We start from the raw sequence: 18,832 nt of genomic DNA on the forward strand, positions 1-18,832 counted from the left end.
GTCTCCCCCTTTGAAGAGGGGGATGACCGCGGCAGATTTCCAATTTATAGGAATCTCAGATGATACGAAAGAGAGTTTGAACAGGCTAGTAATAGGGGTTGCAACAATTTCGGCAGGTAATTTTAGAAAGAGAGGGTCCAGATTGTCTAGCCCGGCTGATTTGTAGGGGACCAGATTTTGCAGCTCTTTCAGAACATCAGCTATCTGGATTTGGGTGAAGGAGAAATGGGGGAGGCTTGGGCGAGTTGCTGTGGGAGGTGGAGGGCTGTTGATTGGGGTAGGGGTAGCCAGGTGGAAAGCATGGCCAGCCGTAGAAAAATGCTTATTGAAATTCTCAATTATAGTGGATTTATTGGTGGTGACGGTGTTTCCTAGCCTCTGGGAGGCTGGGAGGAGGTGCTCTTATTCTCCATGGACTTTACAGTGTCCCAGAACTTTTTTGAGTTTGTGCTACAGGATGCAAATTTCTGCTTGAAAAAGCTAGCCTTAGCTTTCCTAACTGCCTGTGCATTTTTGTTCCTAACTTCCCTGAAAAGTTACATATCGCGGGGGCTATTCGATGCTAATGCAGAATGCCACAGGATGTTTTTGTGCTGGTGGAGGGCAGTCAGGTCTGGAGAGAACCAAGAGCTATATCTGTTCCTGGTTCTAAATTCATGCTTATTTAAGATGGTGAGGAAGGCACTTTTAAAGAATAACCAGGCATCCTTTACCTACAGGAAGAGGTCAATATCCTTCCAGGATACCCGGGCCAGGTCGATTAGAAAGGCCTGCTCACTGAAGTGTTTTAGGGAGCGTTTGACAGTGATTAGTGGTGGTCGTTTGACCGCAGACCCATTACGGATGCAGGCAATGAGGCAGCGATCGCTGAGATCTTGGTTGAAAACAGCCGAGGTGTATTTGGAGGGAAAGTTGGTTAGGATGATATCTATGAGCGTGCCCATGTTTATGGATTTGGGGTTGTACCTGGTGGGTTCATTGATAATTTGTGTGAGATTGAGGGCATCAAGCTTAGATTGTAGGATGGCTGAGGTGTTAAGCATGTCCCAGTTCAGGTCACCTAGCAGCACGAGCTCTGAAGATAGATGGGGGGCAATCAATTCACATAGGCAATAAAACAATTCACCATATGTTTTATGAACATAATCGGAACCATTTTACAGATCAGATCGCATACACACCTCTCCAGAAGTTGCATTGCAAGACGGACGTTGTCACCCTAAAACCAGGAAGGTGAATCATTCTAAGTTTGGTTGTAAAAAAATGTTTGACAAAAAACAGACAATCAGTATTTTTGTAAACAATCAATAAATGTCAAATGTAATGATATCATAAAAATCGGTAGTATAATAAAGACATGCATTGCTATTGAACAAGCATTTGTTTTAATAGGCCTAAAAGGAGGGTTTGAATTATGAACATACTTTATGAAACAGAATACAAGCAATTTACACACAATACACCATAATGACAAAGCAGAAATTTTTGCAAATGTATTAAAAAAAACAACTGAAATATAACATTTACAAAAGTATTCAGACCCTTTAATCAGGACGTTGTTAAAGCACCTTTGGCAGCAATTACAGCCTCAATTGTTTTATTTTCAGGTCTCTCCAGAGACGTTCAATCGAGTTCAAGTCTGGGCTCTGGCTTGGCCTCTCAAGGACATTCAGAGACTTGTCCCGAAGCCACACCTGCGTTGTCTTGGCTGTGGGCTTCTGGTCCCTGTCCTGTTGGAAGGTGAACCTTCTCCCCAGTCTGAGGTCCTGAGTGCTCTGGAGCAGGTTTTCATCAAGGATCTCTCTGTACTTAGCTCTGTTCATTTTTCCCTCAACCCTGACTAGTCTCCCAGTCCCTACTGCTGAAAAACATCCCAACAGCATGATGCTGCAACCACCATGCTTCACCATAGAGATGGTGCCAGGTTCTCTCCAGAAGTGACATTTGGCATTCAGGCCAAAGAGTTTAATCTGGCTTTCATCAGACGAGATAATCTTGTTTCTTGGTCTGAGAGTCCTTTAGGTGCCTTTGGCAAATTCCAAGCGGGTTGTCAAGTGTCTTTTGCTGAGGAGTGGCTTCCGTCTAACCACTCTACCATAAAGGCCTGATTGGTGAAGGGCTGCAGAGATGGTTATCCATCTGGACGTTTCTCCCATCTCCACAGAGGAACTCTGGAGCTCTATCAGAGCGACCATCGGGTTCTTGGTCACCTCCCTGACCAAGGCCCTTCTCCGTGAATCATTCAATTTGGCTGGGCGGCCAGCTCTAGGAAGAGTCTCACTGTTTATCTCCTCTCAAACTTTATATTTTAATAATGCTTTGGCGATTAAGATTTAGGATGCGTTTCCGGTGTCAAAGTTCATACCATAACCAACTGCATTATTGCTAAAACCAGCTTTTAGCTGGTCTTAAATATCCCTATCAGCGCTTCCTGAAATTAGCACTTTGGATCATGTTTTTAATGATACACCTAAAAATACTTCCACCCCGCCCATCTGAGCTGATATAAAACAGGTTAATTGCCGAACCTTGCGTTAGGGTTGGAAAATGCCAGTGCGCCAGTTTTTACATTACGAAATTGCAAACTAACGTGTGTTTGACACTAGCACCGTCTTAACGCCAGTTGTAAATAGAGCCCAGAGTCTTGGGAAGATGCAGAGTGGAAGTATGTTCTTTAACAAGAGCTGAATATTATGGAAACTGCATATGGTCAGCACAAACACTTAGAGAGCTGACAAGGCAAACTGTTTAAGAAACAATAAGAAGAGCAGGAGCCACTCTCCCTGTCTGACTCCTCTCCAGCTGACTCTCAAACTATCTAACTGCTCCCTCACTTCCCTTATTTCTTAAGAAAGGATTGTGTGTGGTGTGTGTCTTCGTGTGTGTGATTGTGTGTCTTTGCGGTGGGGGTAGGGGTAAGAAAGAACTGGATAGAAGGCTTTAGTGAGATTTAGCCAGCTTTACTTAACCTGATCCAGCTTTCCTCCAGTAGGAACCAGCTTGGGATTTCAAGCCTATATAGGCGGTCAAATCAAACCAACCGCTGCCTAGCCCTACCTGACCACCCTAACCTAGGGGTTAGGCTATATGCTCATTTTAGTGGTGCTATAGGGTCTATGGATCCTGTGCAGGGTTAGTGGCTGAAGGAATGATTTCCAATACCTGTGCAGTGGCCCTCTTCCCTCTCTCAGAACCTGACACAGAGCCCTGCCCAGAGGCCTCGCCTCGTAGTGCAGAAATATCTAAGGAGACATCTGTTGACTTGGCAACACAAGGACCATTATCAGAGGTCCCTGTGACGCTCTCTCCACTGGTCTGTGATTTGAAAATGAAATGGTTGGGAAATAAGTGGCTAAAGATGGCACCGACAGACATGGCAGCTCTGCTTCTAGCTCCTAAGCAATATTGCAGTATTTCTTTTTCATTATTAGCCCAGAAAGTTTGTGTTATTACATAGTGCCGGAAATAACTTTTGGATATGAGAGCGGAGGTAACTCACCAGCATTGCGACCAGAAATATGACTTTCCCAAATTGGATCCTTTGTTTGTACCCTCCAATGCAATTGATCTTATCCCAAAGGCTTCTCCAAGACGCAGCCAGTGGAGAAGAGGTATTTGGAGTGGACTTCTAGTCCAACTCAGGAGATGGGCACAACATCCACCGCTTCAGAGTATATTACTCACTAATGTTCAGTCTCAGGACAATAAAGTAGACAAGCCAAGACGAGGATCTCCTTCCAGAGAGACATCATTGACTGTAACATACTCTGTTTTACAGACTCATGGCTCTCTCCGGATATACTTTCCCTGTCCATACAGCCAGCTGGGTTCTCAGTACATTGCGCAGACAGGAATAAAGAACTCTCTGGGAAGAAGAAAGGCGGTGGTGTATGTTTCATGATTAAATACTCATGGTGTGATCGTGATAATGTTCATGAACTTAAGTCATCTTGTTCACCCAACCAAGAATACCTCAATCAAATACTGACCGTATTACCTCCAAAGAGAATTCTCTTCAGTTATAGTCACAGCTGTGTATATTCCCTCTCAAGCCGATACAACGATGGCCCTCAAGGAACTACACTGGACTTTGTGCAAACTGGAAACCACATATCCTGAGGCTGCATTTATTGGATCTGGGGATTTTAACAAAGCAAAGTTTAGGAAAATGCAACCAAAGTTCTATCAACACATTGCCTGTAGTACTCGCACTTCAAAAACTCTCAACCATAGTTACTCTCCTTTCCGGGATAGCTACAAGGTCCTCCCCGCCCTCCCTTCCGCAAATCAGATCATGACTCCATTCTGCTCCTCCCTTTCTATAGCAGAAACTCAAAACAGGCAGTACCCGTACTAAGGTCTATTCAACACTGGCCTGACCAATTTTAATCCATGCTTCAAGTTTGTTTTGATCACGCGGACTGGGATATGTTCCGGGTTAACTCTGAGAATAACATTGACGTATACAGTGACACGGTGACTGAGTTCATCAGGAAGTGTACAGGGGATGTTGTTCCCACTGTGACTAGTAAAACCTACCCAAAACAAAAACCGTGGATAGATGGCAGCATTCACGCTAAACTGAAAGCGCAAACCACCATGGCAAGGTGACTGGGAATATGGATGAATACAAACAGTGTAGTTATTCCCTCCGTAATGCAATCAAACAGGCAAAGCGTCAGTACAGAGACAAAGTGGAGTCGCAATTCAACGGCTCAGACACGAGACATATGTGGCAGGGTCAACAGACAATCACGGATTACAAAGGGAAAACCAGACACGCCGCAGACACCGACTACTTGCTCCCGGACAAGCTAAACACCTTCAACGGCTTTGAGGATAACACAGTGCCACTGAACCTGTCCACTCCCAAGTTCTGTGGGCTCTAGTTCTCTGTGGCCGACGTGAGTAAGACATTTAAGTGTGTTAACATTTGCAAGGCTGCCAGCCTAGACGGCATCCCTAGCCGCATCCTCAAAGCATGCGCAGACCAGCTGCCTGAAGTGTTTACGGACATATCAATCCTTCCCTATACAAGTCTGCTGTTCTCACTTGCTTCAAGATGCCCACCATTCTTCCTGTATCAAAGAAAGCAAAGGTAACTGAACTAAATGACTAGTGCCCTGTAGCACTCACTTATGTCATCGTGAAGTGCTTTGAGAGGCGAGTTAAGGATCATATCAACTCAACCTTACCTGATACCATAGACCCACTTAAATTTGCATACCGCCCCAATAGATCCACAGACGATGCAATCACCATCGCACTGCACACTGCAAGATCCCACCTGGACAAGAGGAATACATTTGTAAGAATGCTGTTTGTTGACTATAGCTCAGCCTTCAACAGCATAGTGCCCTCCAAACTCATCATTAAGCTTGGGGCCCTGGGTCTGAACCCCGCCCTGTGCAACTGGGTCCTGGACTTCCTGACGGGCCGACCCCGGGTAATGAAACAACACCTCTACTTCGCTGATCCTCAACACAGAGGCCCCACAAGGGTGTGTGCTCAGCCCCTTCCTGTACTCCCTGTTCACCCATGACTGTGTGGCCACACATGCCTCCAACTGAATCATCAAGGTGCAGACGACACAACAGTAGTAGCCTGATTACCAACAATGACGAGACAGCCTACAGGGAGGTGGTGAGGGCCCTGGCACAGTGGTGCCAGGAAAATAACCTCTCCTTCAATGTCAACAAAAGGAAAGAGCTAATTGTAGACTTCAGGAAACAGCAGAGGGAGCACGCCCCCATCCACATCGATGGGACCGCAGTGGAGAAAATGAAAGGCTTCAGGTTCCTCTGCGTACACATCACTGAAAATCTGAAATGGTCCACCAACACAGACAGTGTGGTGAAAGCGGAGCAATGGCGCCTCTTCAACCTCGGGAGGTTGAAAACATTTGGTTGCTAAGTGCTCTCGGCCGGCAAACGCTACCAGTGTGTCCGTGCCATTAAAAGTGATGTCATATCCAGCAGCTTACTGACTACTTTATTCCTACCCTTGCTATAAATAGACCCTAGGTGATAAAAATAATCACCAAGACTGAAATGAAATCATTAAGGACGTTTGAGCAAAAACAGTAGGCTAGAAATAACTTTCAAGTGCTAAGTACTTAAGAATAGATCAACATAAAAAGCAATAAATGAGAACTTAGACTATGCGGTCTCATCAATGACACCAAAGGCTGGTGAGTCTCTAGCATCTGAAGGGAAGACAATGAGGGAAGGCCTATCCACACTGCTTTAAAAGCCTACTGTAAAATATTCAATAGTCATTCTAAAAACAAGGACAAAGAGCAGCACGTGAGAAGACCTAAATGACAGAATATGGTCCCAAACATTTATTGTTTTCCACACATCTCGTGATAATGATCAGTCTCAGTTTAAGTGTCATGTAAACGCACCATTTAAATCACATTTCTCCTACTGAAATTCCATTTACAGTTCTCCGGCAGTCCTGCTTTTTATACTGTTGGTTTAGAATTGCCCACCACACTTATATGCCATTAGGATTCAGTAACCACCATAAAACCCACTTTACGTTAATAATCTCTGTCATATTTCATCAGGATCATAGAGAAAGAGCACAGACTGCTAAATAACCAGCACCACATAGGAGACGGTACTGGAGAACTAGGCTAACGTTGGGCGGTATCCAGATTTTCATACCGTTCATGTACCATACCAGAGTATACGGTATTACCGGCAGTGCACACAAGGGTCGATATTTCTTTCCAAATGTAAAAAATAAGTAATAATAATAATAATAATCATGTACTGCTCAAAACAGATTTAGGCAGGGATCTTGGCAGGGATCTTGATCCAGGAGGGAATTGATTATGTCATCTGTAATCAAGAAGCTTGATCTTGCAAGCTAGCCACTTAGCTAGCAATTTAGCTAACCAAATGCATAGCTGGAGCCCTGAGCTGGAGATAATTGATTTGGCACATCTTAGATAGTTTATTTATTTATAAGCATTGGCGTAGCACGCACCCCTATGAGCTTTAGGGGGTCCCAAACCCCAGAAATTACAAATCATACCGTCTGTATTTTAAAATACCCTGGTATAAGTTTTTAATAGGTATACTGCCCAGGCCTACTGTCTCTCAGACACAGCGCTATCACCCAAAACAGGCTGGTGCTCAGATACTGACAGTGGGGGGACGAATCATGTGGCTTTGGAGTTGATATTTATTAACTTGTTATGCTTGGGGGCAGTATTGAGTAGCTTGGATGAATAAGGTGCCCAGAGTAAACTGCCTGCACTCAGGCCCAGTTGCTAATATATGCATATTATTAGTAGATTTTGATAGAAAACACTCTGACGTTTCTAAAACTGTTTGAATGATGTCTGTGAGTATAACAGAACTCATATGGCAGGCAAAAACCTGAGAAAGAAATCCAACCAGGAAGTGGGAAATCTGAGGCTTGTAGTTATTCAACTCTTTGCCTATCGAATATACAGTGTCTATGGGGTCAAATTGTACTTCGTACGGCTTCCACTAGATGTCAACAGTCTTTAGAAACTTGTTTGATGCTTCTACTGTGAAGGAGGGGGGGAATGAGAGGGGATTGAGTCAGAGGTCTACCAGAGAGGCATGAGCTGACCATGTGCGTTCACGTGAGAGTTAGCTTGAGTTCCATTGCATTTCTGTAGACAAAGGTATTCTCCGGTTGGACCATTATTGAAGATTTATGATAAAAACATCCTAAAGATTAATTATATACATTGTTCTTCATGTTTCTATGAACTGTAATATGACTTTTTTGACTTTTCATCTGAACTAACCGATTGCGCATTGAGCATTTGGATTACTGGGCTAAACGCGCAAACAAAAAGGAGGTATTTGGACATAAATTATGGACTTTACCGAACAAATCAAACATTTATTGTGGAACTGAGATTCATTGGAGTGCATTCTGATGAAGATCAAAGGTAAGTGAATATTTATAATGCTATTTCTGACTTTGTTGACTCCACAACATGGCGGATATCTGTATGGCTTGATTTGCTGTCTGAGCGCTGTACTCAGATTATTGCATGGTGTGCTTTTTCGGTAAAGCTTTTTTGAAATCTGACACAGCGGTTGCATTAAGGAGAAGTGTATCTCTAATTCCATGCATAATAGTTGTGTCTTTTATCAATGTTTATTATGACTATTTCTGTAAATTGATGTGGCTCTCTGCAAATTCACTGGATGTTTTGGAACTACTAAACATAACACGCCAATGTAAACTGAGATTTTTGTATATAAATATGAACTTTATTGAACAAAACATACATGTATTGTGTAACATGAAGTCCTATGAGTGTAATCTGATGAAGATCATCAAAGGTAGTGATTCATTTTCTCTATTTCTGGTTTTTATGGCTGGAAAAATGGCTGTGTTTTTTTGTGACTAGGTGCAGACCTAACAACCGTTTGGTGTGCTTTCGGCGTAAAGCCTTTTTGAAATCGGACACTGTGGTGGAATTAACAACAAGTTCATCTTTAAAATGGTGTAAAATACTTCTATGTTTGAGGAATTTTAATTTGGAGATTTCTGTTGTTTTGAATTTGGCACTTTCACTGGCTGTTGTCATATCGATCCCGTTAGCTGGATTCAAGCCATAAGAAGTGTTAAAGGCCCTAGCTAACGGTCAAAGGTAGAGTATGTCCTGATCTCATATGTCACGCTGATCCCACAGCAAATACACACTGTCCATGAGTCCTCCATATACATATTGATTGGCTGCCACAGCTCATCAGGACACAACCACACCCTCCCTACAAGACAAAGGTCACCGGGGGTTTCAAGATCCTGCTGACTGGTGAAACTGAGGTAACTGCATGTAGTGGACTTTAAGCACAGTGCTGATGTGAGTGAGATATATGCTCCATCACCCTGCCCTGCCTTGCCCTCAGCGGCTAAACCTCCAATCCCTCCCAGACGAGAGCCGCCCAGACTGCCCTCCTCCTACATAAAAATGAAACATATGGAAGTAATTGCATAATTGATCTATCCCAGCTCAGCTCCTTTCCCCCAGAGCTTGTACCGTGCGCATTCCCTAAATATCCTGGATTTGTCCCTGCCCAACACATGAAATCCACTTAAAAGACTAGCACACCGATGCTAAGCTAGTCTGGCATGAGAGAGGCCTGAGCCAACTGAGGTTACCAAACGTGAATCAAAAGACTCCATGACAGTAGTGAACCTGAAAGCCTGGAGTCTCAGTCTGATCGCTGGGAAGCAAAGATTACTGCCCACTGGACTTCCTCCAATTCATTCCATTCTAGTTATACGCTACAGTAGTAACGTTGGAAGAAAGCTATGACAGTTGTTTGTATTGAAAAACAGTCATTGACAACAAAACAAATTATATAACCCTCAGACAGTCATACTGCAAATCTATTATTGAGTTTAATGCTCACCAACCAATGCAAAGTAAAACTTGATTTACTCAATTAGATGACATAATAGGCCACTACTTTATAGATAACATGGTTACCACAAAACAGATTCAATGAAAACAGAGCCCATCAAGTCATGAACAAAAGGAATAAATGCAGTCAAATGAAAAAAAAAAGACTGACTAAAAATAGAATAGCCTAGAATGATTTAAAGGATAATCCATTCATATGAAATCTTTGAGCCCCATTAAAAACGGATTCCTCTGCACAATAACTTCCAAGCGCTTGAATGAAATACACCTGGAGTAGCAAAGGTTTCCATATTTGGTCAATGATAATATTCCAAGCTCCATATGGCAACATTTATCTTTCTTCGCACTGTACCTAAAGCTGACCCTTAATGTGTCCAACCGCTTAGACCCGCGGGGAGGTAGCGGACTGTAGCCTATTGATGGGCAGTTCTATTATGGCTTACAATTTCCTGTGTACTGTTGGGCATACTAGTGTTAAGTTATATCGTGGCGTTTCAAGAAGCCTGTTGGTTTGACTGTAGTACAATAAAAACGGTCTTGTGCGCAGTGGTCAATCTGGTCTGTTAGAAAAAATAAGTTTTGATGCAAACCTTTACTTTAGGCTATGATATTACCTATTAGGCTATATATCAAATGCGCCTATAGATACTTTTTACATCTAGAACAGTGTAGGCCTATGTTGGTGGTGTGTGTGTATCTGCGTTTATCTGGGGTTTTAAAGCAGATTCCTGACAATGATTTAGGAAACTATGGGGGATTATTTGTGACATCTAACAATGTCTTTCAATTGTGCAGTGCGAGCAATAAATTCTTACTTTTCTTGGGTGATGTTTTCCTTTATGACACCTAACGTTCCGTGGCTGTTGCCCTGTTGCAGCAGCCTACACGTAGTCAGATGTCGCTGGTACAGGTCTTTCAAACAGGCGTTTTCTGAACACAAGTCGGACACTTGATGCTCCAGCTCCTCTATCCTTTTTTTCTGCCTCTCCAGTAACTCCTGTTGGGTCTCGATTATGTTATTAAGCTCCTTCAGATACTCTGCAGCCCTGGTTGGGGTTTCGGTCGGGCTTTCCATCTTGCTTCGACTCGGGTTGCCCCCCGATCTGTTTTCTCGGAGTCCGTTTTCAACCTGTGCTATGGCTACGTTCAGCTAAATTCCAACCCGATGTGCCTTTTTGCGCCTCGCCATTGTTTTCATGTGGTGCTGGTTGAATGAAGTGTGACGAATGGTGCCCAATGAAAAGCGTGTTCCGGCGGTTAGCCTACACCATAACTAACCTCCGAAAACCACTCCAGTTAGAAAGAAAGACATGTTTTAACCCTTCAAAGGACGTCGAGCGAGCTGTATCATATCCTTCATATCCTTTTAGTTTGGCAACTTATTCTAAACATATAGACGAGACTGTCTGACAAGGATCCCCTGTAGAGTTTTCCCAACCAATGTAGAATGTGTCGTTGTCACCCTCCGGTCCACGTTGTACCCGTGACTTTTCGTAAACAGACGCTGGTTGTCAAGTAGGCGGGGTTTTCAAGTTTTATGAATCTACATTTACGGAGTGCAAAGCTCCTGCAGCCTAGAACCACGGGATGGGATCTTGTGTTGAATAGTACATCTGTAGTAGTACAAAGTACAAAGCTTTTACTGGTCTTCAATGTCAGTGTCAATCTATTCCAAATGGAACATTTGAAAATCCTATCAGAGGCTCAGAATGGACAGAGATAAGCTATTGAAATGTTTGACTTGGATTGTGTATACAAATGTGTCAACTCCAACGGGTACCGTGTCTCAGCCATAGGCAAGGAATGTTGATAGATAGGCAATGAGATAATATTTCCAATAGGTAACAAAATGCCCAAACGTGGCAACGCACCATAGACGTCTGTTCCTCTCCTCATGTGAAAGGTTGATCAACTCATGGTCTCAGAACTTCGTATTAGTATGTAGGCTACGTTTCGTATGGTATGTATTAATTTGTGGCTGGCCATCATCCATTTCGTATGATATGTTACGAATTGCAATTCATATATGTTATGAATTCCAAATTGGTGTGGCTAATGTTAGCTACTGTAGGTGGCTAACTTTAGAAGCTAGGGGTTAAGAGTTAGGTTCAAAGGTTAAGGTTAGGAGTTAGCTTAAAGGGAAAGGGTTAGCTAACATGCTAAGTAGTTGCAAAGTAGCTAAAAAGTAGTTTATAGTTGCTAAAGTTGTCCATGATGATATTTGAACAGGTTTGGGTTGCTTTCATTTTTGCCTTAATTAAGTAACCATACTAAACATAATATATTTTACTAATTTGATTGTCTCAGATTTACATTTACTATGTTACGTCTAGTCTATAAGACCGGGCTGATCAAATGGGAGGCCAGCCTGTACTAGTGGAATGTACTACCCCTAGAAACATGTGGCATCAAGCTATTTGTGTGTGTTTGCACAGGTGTGTTGGTCTATTCAGATTCTTTGCCCAACAGGGTATCACATTTCCTTACACCAATATGAGGATTGGCAATATTGGCAACAAACATTTGAAACCTGTTTTAAATCCTATTGACCATCTCTATCACCCAGAGAGAATGAAATGATGATGAAGCAGACAAGCCAATTAATTCCTTGAGTAAACCCATCTTCCATTTTTTGGCAGAGCTACGATGAGTTGATTATACTTTTGTATGGAGCCTACATCTCCATACACATTTTATTAATTGCTTGTGTGACATAATTGTACCAACCTTATTTACAATGTAATTCATAAACATGACACCTTTTATAAAATAAGTTTAAGAAACATTGTCTTTTGTCTATCAGTACATTAGAGTTTTGCCATATTTGTTCTGCCTCTCCTGAAGGATGAAATTGGGAATTGTAACCAGCTCTCTGAATGGCTTCATTTAACAAAGAGGATACTTGTAAACAGGGTTCCATTGTCAATTCACTGTGATTTCTTTTTTTGTGCAGTTCATATATGTTACGAATCCAATTCATACAATATATTACGAATTTGATCACTCAAACTCGAGACTGGAGACATTATCCAGGTCCTCAATAAGGCCCTTCAAGGTTGACGATTGAGGACTCGAGAAAAGTTGAATCATTGGCGTACATTGATACTTCTGTGTCTAATCCATAAAGTTTTTGCCCCTTAATGAGAACTGCTCTTTCCCCCATTATACCGCCATGACACCTACCTTAAGCCATCTCCATATCACTTCCATCTGGAAAAGTTTGGGGGTAAATTATGCATTGAATGAGACAGGAATGGGCCTACACCGGCCAAACCCAGACGATGTTGGGCCAATTGTGTGCCGTCCTAAGGGACTCCCAATCACGGCCGGTTGTGATACAACCTGGAATCGAACCAGGGTGTCTGTAGTGATGCAGTGACTTAGACTGCTGCGCCACACGGGAGCATTATTAAAGCCAGGGGGAGATGACAGAGAAAGAGAGATGCACACAGCAACCATGTTCAGACCTATCTCCCTTCACACTTACTCTTTCCATTTGATCAATATGTCAATGAAAGAGCAAAATGTTGTATTCTTCGTTGCTGTTACACTGTAAAAAGCAGACCGTGGCTGTGCTGAGAAGCAGGCTGACTATACAGTCCAGATGTAGCGTATTAGGGTTTTTGCTGCAGCTCCCAAATCCCCATGGCGGGGAGCCAGGGAGCTGGCGGGCCTGCTGATGCCTGAGCTAACCCAGGCTCTGGCACATAGCATCCAGTTGGGCATGCAGCGCAGCATTCACCAGGAGCTGGTATCAGGTGCTGGTACGGAGTCCTTCCTTGCACATGCCGCCAGAAGTGTGTCACCAGATGCGTTACCCCAGTGACTTCCATTTCAGGTCCAGCATTTGTCCCCAGTGTCAGATTACATACCACCCAAACAGGCATGCAGCCTTCAACATTCACCAATGTCAAGTATTCCTTTCAGTAGAGTATGTAGCTCTCTGCTGCTTCCCAGTTTGTCACTCTGCTTCTAATTGGCCATAAACAACCTCTCACCTCTCTGGCACTAGGAGTAATGGGCGGTGTGAAACGTGCGTCACCCTGCCGGACACAACACAGAAGTGGTGGTAGATGAGAGAAGTCACCAACCACAAGATGAAAAGCAGTCTGAAAGACATTGCCATTGTTACGGTCCTCTCTGCACTCTCCTTCCTTCCTCCTTGGTTGGTGGTAGTGGTGGAGTGCCAGCCTTGTAGATTTACAGTATTTCAGCTGAGGCAAATCCATTCCGAGATTCTCTTAGTTCAGCTTCACAAAGCATTGGTCCACTCTGTGATGGAAAAGGAGACCCTATCATTTAGCCAGCAATGTGGAAAAAGTTTTGGCAGAGAATGCCTAGAAATCCAATAGCCCAGTACCCTGTCCTCAGCCCTACAAAGCCCAATTCCTCATGAAAATGAATTCATGCAGCATACTTGTGTGATGGATGTGAATGGGCTGTGGGCAAACCAGTGAAGAGAATATTGCATGTGCAGAACTGTGGTGGGCTATAGGACAGTCTTTCTTAAAATTCTAGCCTCTTCAATGATGTAATGTATGTCAGGTATTTCATCACAAATCAATACAATTCAAAGCTGTAACAATTTAAGAGGAACAGAAGACAGATTTTATTTATAGCTTTCAACTATTAAGATGTGACATTTTCCACATAGCTCAGTTACTGTAGCTATCGTAGCTATCGTACGGTATATTACACCTGAGATTGTGTTGATTTGGAGAAGCCATGCCAGATGAATGGGCTCCAAAGGATTGGACCCTTTTTTTTTATTCTCGCCTAAAATAACAACCAAATCTAACTGCCTGTAGCTCAGAACCTGTAGCAGGAATATGCATATTCTTGATACCATTTGAAAGGAAACTCTGACGTTTCTGGAAATGTGAAATTAATGTAGGAGAAAATAACACATTCGATCTGGTAAAAGATAATACAAAGAAGAAACAAATCCAAGGAACCATTGCATTTCTGTTCAAAATATTGTATGCAGACTGCCCAAATGTGCTTAATTGGCTTATTAATACATTTAAGTTCATAACTGTGCACTCTCCTCTAGCATGGTATTCTTTCAGTGTAATAGCTGCTGTAAATTGGACAGTGCAGTTAGATTACCAATAATTTAAGCTTTCTGCCCATATCAGATATGTCTATGTCCTTGGAAATGTTATTGTTACTTACAACCTCATGCTAATCATATTAGCCTACGTTAGCTCAACCATCCCGCGGGGGGTAGAGGTTAACGGCTTCCATTTGGCTCATCATCCTCACGGTGGTCAATAGGAAATCTTTACTCTGGTCCTGATCAGTCAGGAAGAGTGGATAGCCAGTCTTGTTATTCCTGTCAGGTCTCCTTCACAAACCCTGGTCTCAGGTTACTGTACTGACAGGAGGAAAACACTATCAGGAACACTGGTCACTGGTCAGGAACACTGGTCACTGCTGCTCTTCCGCTCCTCTCCCTTCACCCAAGCCGGGAGGAACCAAGACATCTCCTTGGTAGACAAGTTGGCAGGTGGGTTTTCACAACTGTCACACACTAATGCGAGGGGAAAAAAATGGACTGTCTAGGCTACTTTAGTTTAGCATGCATGATTGACCTTACAGTCCTGCCTGTATGAACAGTGCATGTCCTATTCTGCATGAAATTACCATTGTGTAATAAAATAAATTGTCATTTTGACTAAGATCACCCTGGTACGAAAGCAGTGGATTTCTGTCTAAATATGTCCTCTCAAAGAGAAGCCATATTTGACCATTTTCTCGTTATAGAATCTTCCGTTGCTATGGATAACCCATCAATGAGGTTTCTGTCTTCACACAACACTAGGCCTCTCATCTCTTTCTCTCTTTGTAAGCAGGCCTAGTCCTGGCTCTAAATTGTGCCCCTTGAACCGCTGTTGGCCTAGGCCTGAGCTAAGCAGCTGGCTCTCTAATCAAACAGCCACACAACGTTTAAGCCCTTCTCAGTCTTTAGAGCGTCTCTTTACTAGCGTGTGAAATACATTGCCAAATATCAAAGACCTGTAATGCGCATCCCAGTCACTGGAGCAAGTATATGCATGTGTTTACATATCTCATGTTTTTGTGTACTTTACAGCTAAAACGGATTGCAGAAAAAGATTGACATTCAAGTGCTCAACAAAAGTAATTTATTTATTAACCTTTATTTATCCAGGTTTTTCTCATTGAGATAACATATCTTTTCCAAGAGAGACCTGGTCCAATAGCAGCAGAGGGAACAACGTTTCAGACAAAACAACTTACATACACTAACACAACATTAAACAAAACTATAAACATTAGCGTCTCCCAGATTGAAGAAGTCATTAATGGGCTCCACAGTTAGCCAATTTGTATCACAGCATCCAGCACCCCATCATGCACTTCTCTACTCTCACTTATGGATGCCAAGCAGTTATTGGCATCCACTGTGCCAGAGCAGGCATACAGATGAGCTGTGTGCGACTGACTGAGCCCCACTAGGCCAGGCCACACCACTGACGCAGGCAGGCGGGAGGACAAGAGGTGTTTAATCAGCAGTCCCAGACCTTTAACATGTCTCCAGAGACCCTGAGAGGATGACACTCCCCTAATCCCCTGTCTGTGGCGGAGCGGGCGGAGGGAGCGTGGTGTGTGAAAGTATCACTCGGCTTAGGGACAGATGGGAAAGCAGTTAGCTGTGATGCACATAGGACCTGCTCCTACAGCGCAAACACAGGAAGGAAATTAATGGGGAAACAATCTTGTGTATCAGAAGGGATATGGTATTTATTCATTCCCAAACACCACCACAGAGGAATGGGCTTATGGAATGTGCTGCAATTGTTCAATGCCTTAAGCATACAGCCTCTGTTCCAATCGATGTGATTCTAGCTAGACACCCCCTTCCATTCCAATGTACACATGTTCTGTTCTCCCAGCGGGGTGAAATTAATTCCAATCAAGAGACAAGCCATAACTACAGGGGTGTATTCATTATGCCAATGGTGTTACAAAATGTTTTGCACCCAACCGTTTATTCCAAACGCTCTTCAACATGACGTAAAAGCAGTTGGGTTCTTAAACAGAAGTTGTAGTTCATTGTAATTGTATTGTTTCCACACATTGCCATTCCAATCTGAATTGTCTGCAAATAGTTTGGTACAAGCTGCACATGTATAAACAATCAATTATTTCGTGCTCTAAAGTGGAATGAAGTCCATGGGGTTCCTTCCAGCCTCTTATTTTCTTTGAAAAGAGACAACTGAACTACAACTTCCGTTTAAGAACAAAACTCAAGTGTCTGGTGTAAACGGTTTGTTGCTAAATGTTTTGCAACAGAATCCGAGGCATTCGAAAAGTAAAAACTTTATATTATTCAGCAATGATATTTGATCTCACAATCACTCAAGGCGGATGGTAATTCTGGTATTTATAGGCTGCCAGTGCAACGGAGATAAGAGTAAGACAGGATGCTTCAAATTCCAAAACACAAAGGAATGTTGGAACCATCAAGCAGGGGAATAGTATACTCTGTCTGCACATTAAAACCCAAAGCATTCAACAAATCTCCTTAAAAGATCCACAGCTTTCTTTCTCTAAATATAATAGTGATTATTCTGCCAAACAATGAAGTGCAGTCAGAGCTTGAAGCGTCAAGTCCTTCAGCGCATACAAACATACCTCTTGATACACAGGTCATTTACAATAACATTGCCAGTTAACTTTGGTTGCTGAGGTACTAAAAGGATTGTATAGTGAAAAACTGAAAGATGGTTCACAAGAACGGCATCAACGTGAATGCTCTGGCTGACCAAATCCTGATTTTGAACACACACACATACACACATGCATAAATATACACATACAGTGGGGCAAAAAACTATTTAGTCAGACACGAATTGTGCAAGTTCTCCCACTTAAAAAGATGAGAGAGGCCTGTAATTTTCATCATAGGTACACTTCAACTATGACAGACAACATGAGAAGAAAAAAAAAATCCAGAAAATCACATTGTAGGATTTTTAATGAATTTATTTGCAAATTATGGTGGAAAATAAGTATTTGGTCACCTACAAACAAGCAATATTTCTGGCTCTCACAGACCTGTAACAACTTATTTAATAGGCTCCTCTGTCCTCCACTCGTTACCTGTATTGATGGCAGCTGTTTGAACTTGTTATCAGTATAAAAGACTCCTGTCCACAACCTCAAACAGTCACACTCCAAACTCCACTATGGCCAAGACCAAAGAGCTGTCAAAGGACACCAGAAACAAAATTGTAGACCTGCACCAGGCTGGGAAGACTGAATCTGCAGTAGGTAAGCAGCTTGGTTTGAAGAAATCAACTGTGGGAGCAATTATTAGGAAATGGAAGAGATACAAGACCACTGATAATCTCCCTCGATCTGGGGCTCCATGCAAGATCTCACCCCGTGGGGTCAAAATGATCACAAGAATGGTGAGCAAAAATCCCAGAACCACATGGGGGGACCTAGTGAATGACCTGCAGAGAGCTGGGACCAAAGTAACAAAGCCTACCATCAGTAACACACTACGCCGCCAGGGACTCAAATCCTGCAGTGCCAGACGGGTCCCCCTTCTTAAGCCAGTACATGTCCAGGCCCGTCTGAAGTTTGCTAGAGAGCATTTGGATGATCCAGAAGAAGATTGGGAGAATGTCATGTGGTCAGATGAAACCAAAATAAAACTTTTTGGTAAAAACTCAACTCGTTGTGTTTGGAGGACAAAGAATGCTGAGTTGCATTCAAAGAACACCATACCTACTGTGAAGCATGGGGGTGGAAACATCATTCTTTGGGGCTGTTTTTCTGCAAAGCGACCAGGACGACTGATCCGTGTAAAGGAAAGAATGAATGGGGCCATGTATCGTGAGATTTTGAGTGAAAACCTCCTTCCATCAGCAAGGGCATTGAAGATGAAACGTGGCTGGGTCTTTCAGCATGACAATGATCCCAAACACACCACCCGGGCAACGAAGGAGTGGCTTCGTAAGAAGCATTTCAAGGTCCTGGAGTGGCCTAGCCAGTCTCCAGATCTCAACCCCATAGAAAATCTTTGGAGGGAGTTGAAAGTCCGTGTTGCCCAGCAACAGCCCCTAAACATCACTGCTCTAGAGGAGATCTGCATGGAGGAATGGGCCAAAATACCAGCAACAGTGTGTGAAAACCTTGTGAAGACTTACAGAAAACGTTTGACCTCTGTCATTGCCAACAAAGGGTATATAACAAAGTATTGAGATAAACTTTTGTTATTGACCAAATACTTATTTTCCACTATAATTTGCAAATAAATTCATTAAAAAAACCTACAATGTGATTTTCTGGATATTTTTTTTCTAATTTTGTCTGTCATAGTTGAAGTGATGAAAATGATGAAAATTACAGGCCTCTCATATTTTTAAGTGG

General features: G+C 42.8%; 1 protein-coding gene across 2 annotated transcripts in view; it reads right to left on the bottom strand.

Annotated features, from left to right (window-relative positions):
• The window catches only part of LOC110492417 (IQ motif and SEC7 domain-containing protein 1), a 244,928-nt gene extending 234,002 nt beyond the window's left edge, over positions 1-10,926 (bottom strand). The window contains exon 1 of one of the 2 annotated variants that reach the window (XM_021566717.2): positions 10,243-10,926. In XM_021566717.2, coding sequence (XP_021422392.1) covers positions 10,243-10,502 — 260 coding nt within the window. In that variant the 5' untranslated portion in view covers positions 10,503-10,926. The remainder of the gene's footprint in view (positions 1-10,242) is intronic. The other variant, XM_021566725.2, reaches the window with a different exon arrangement.
• Between the last annotated feature and the right edge of the window lie 7,906 nt (positions 10,927-18,832).

The sequence above is a fragment of the Oncorhynchus mykiss genome, chromosome 16, assembly GCF_013265735.2.
Source record: "Oncorhynchus mykiss isolate Arlee chromosome 16, USDA_OmykA_1.1, whole genome shotgun sequence".
In the NCBI taxonomy this organism is placed as follows: Eukaryota; Metazoa; Chordata; class Actinopteri; order Salmoniformes; family Salmonidae; genus Oncorhynchus; species Oncorhynchus mykiss.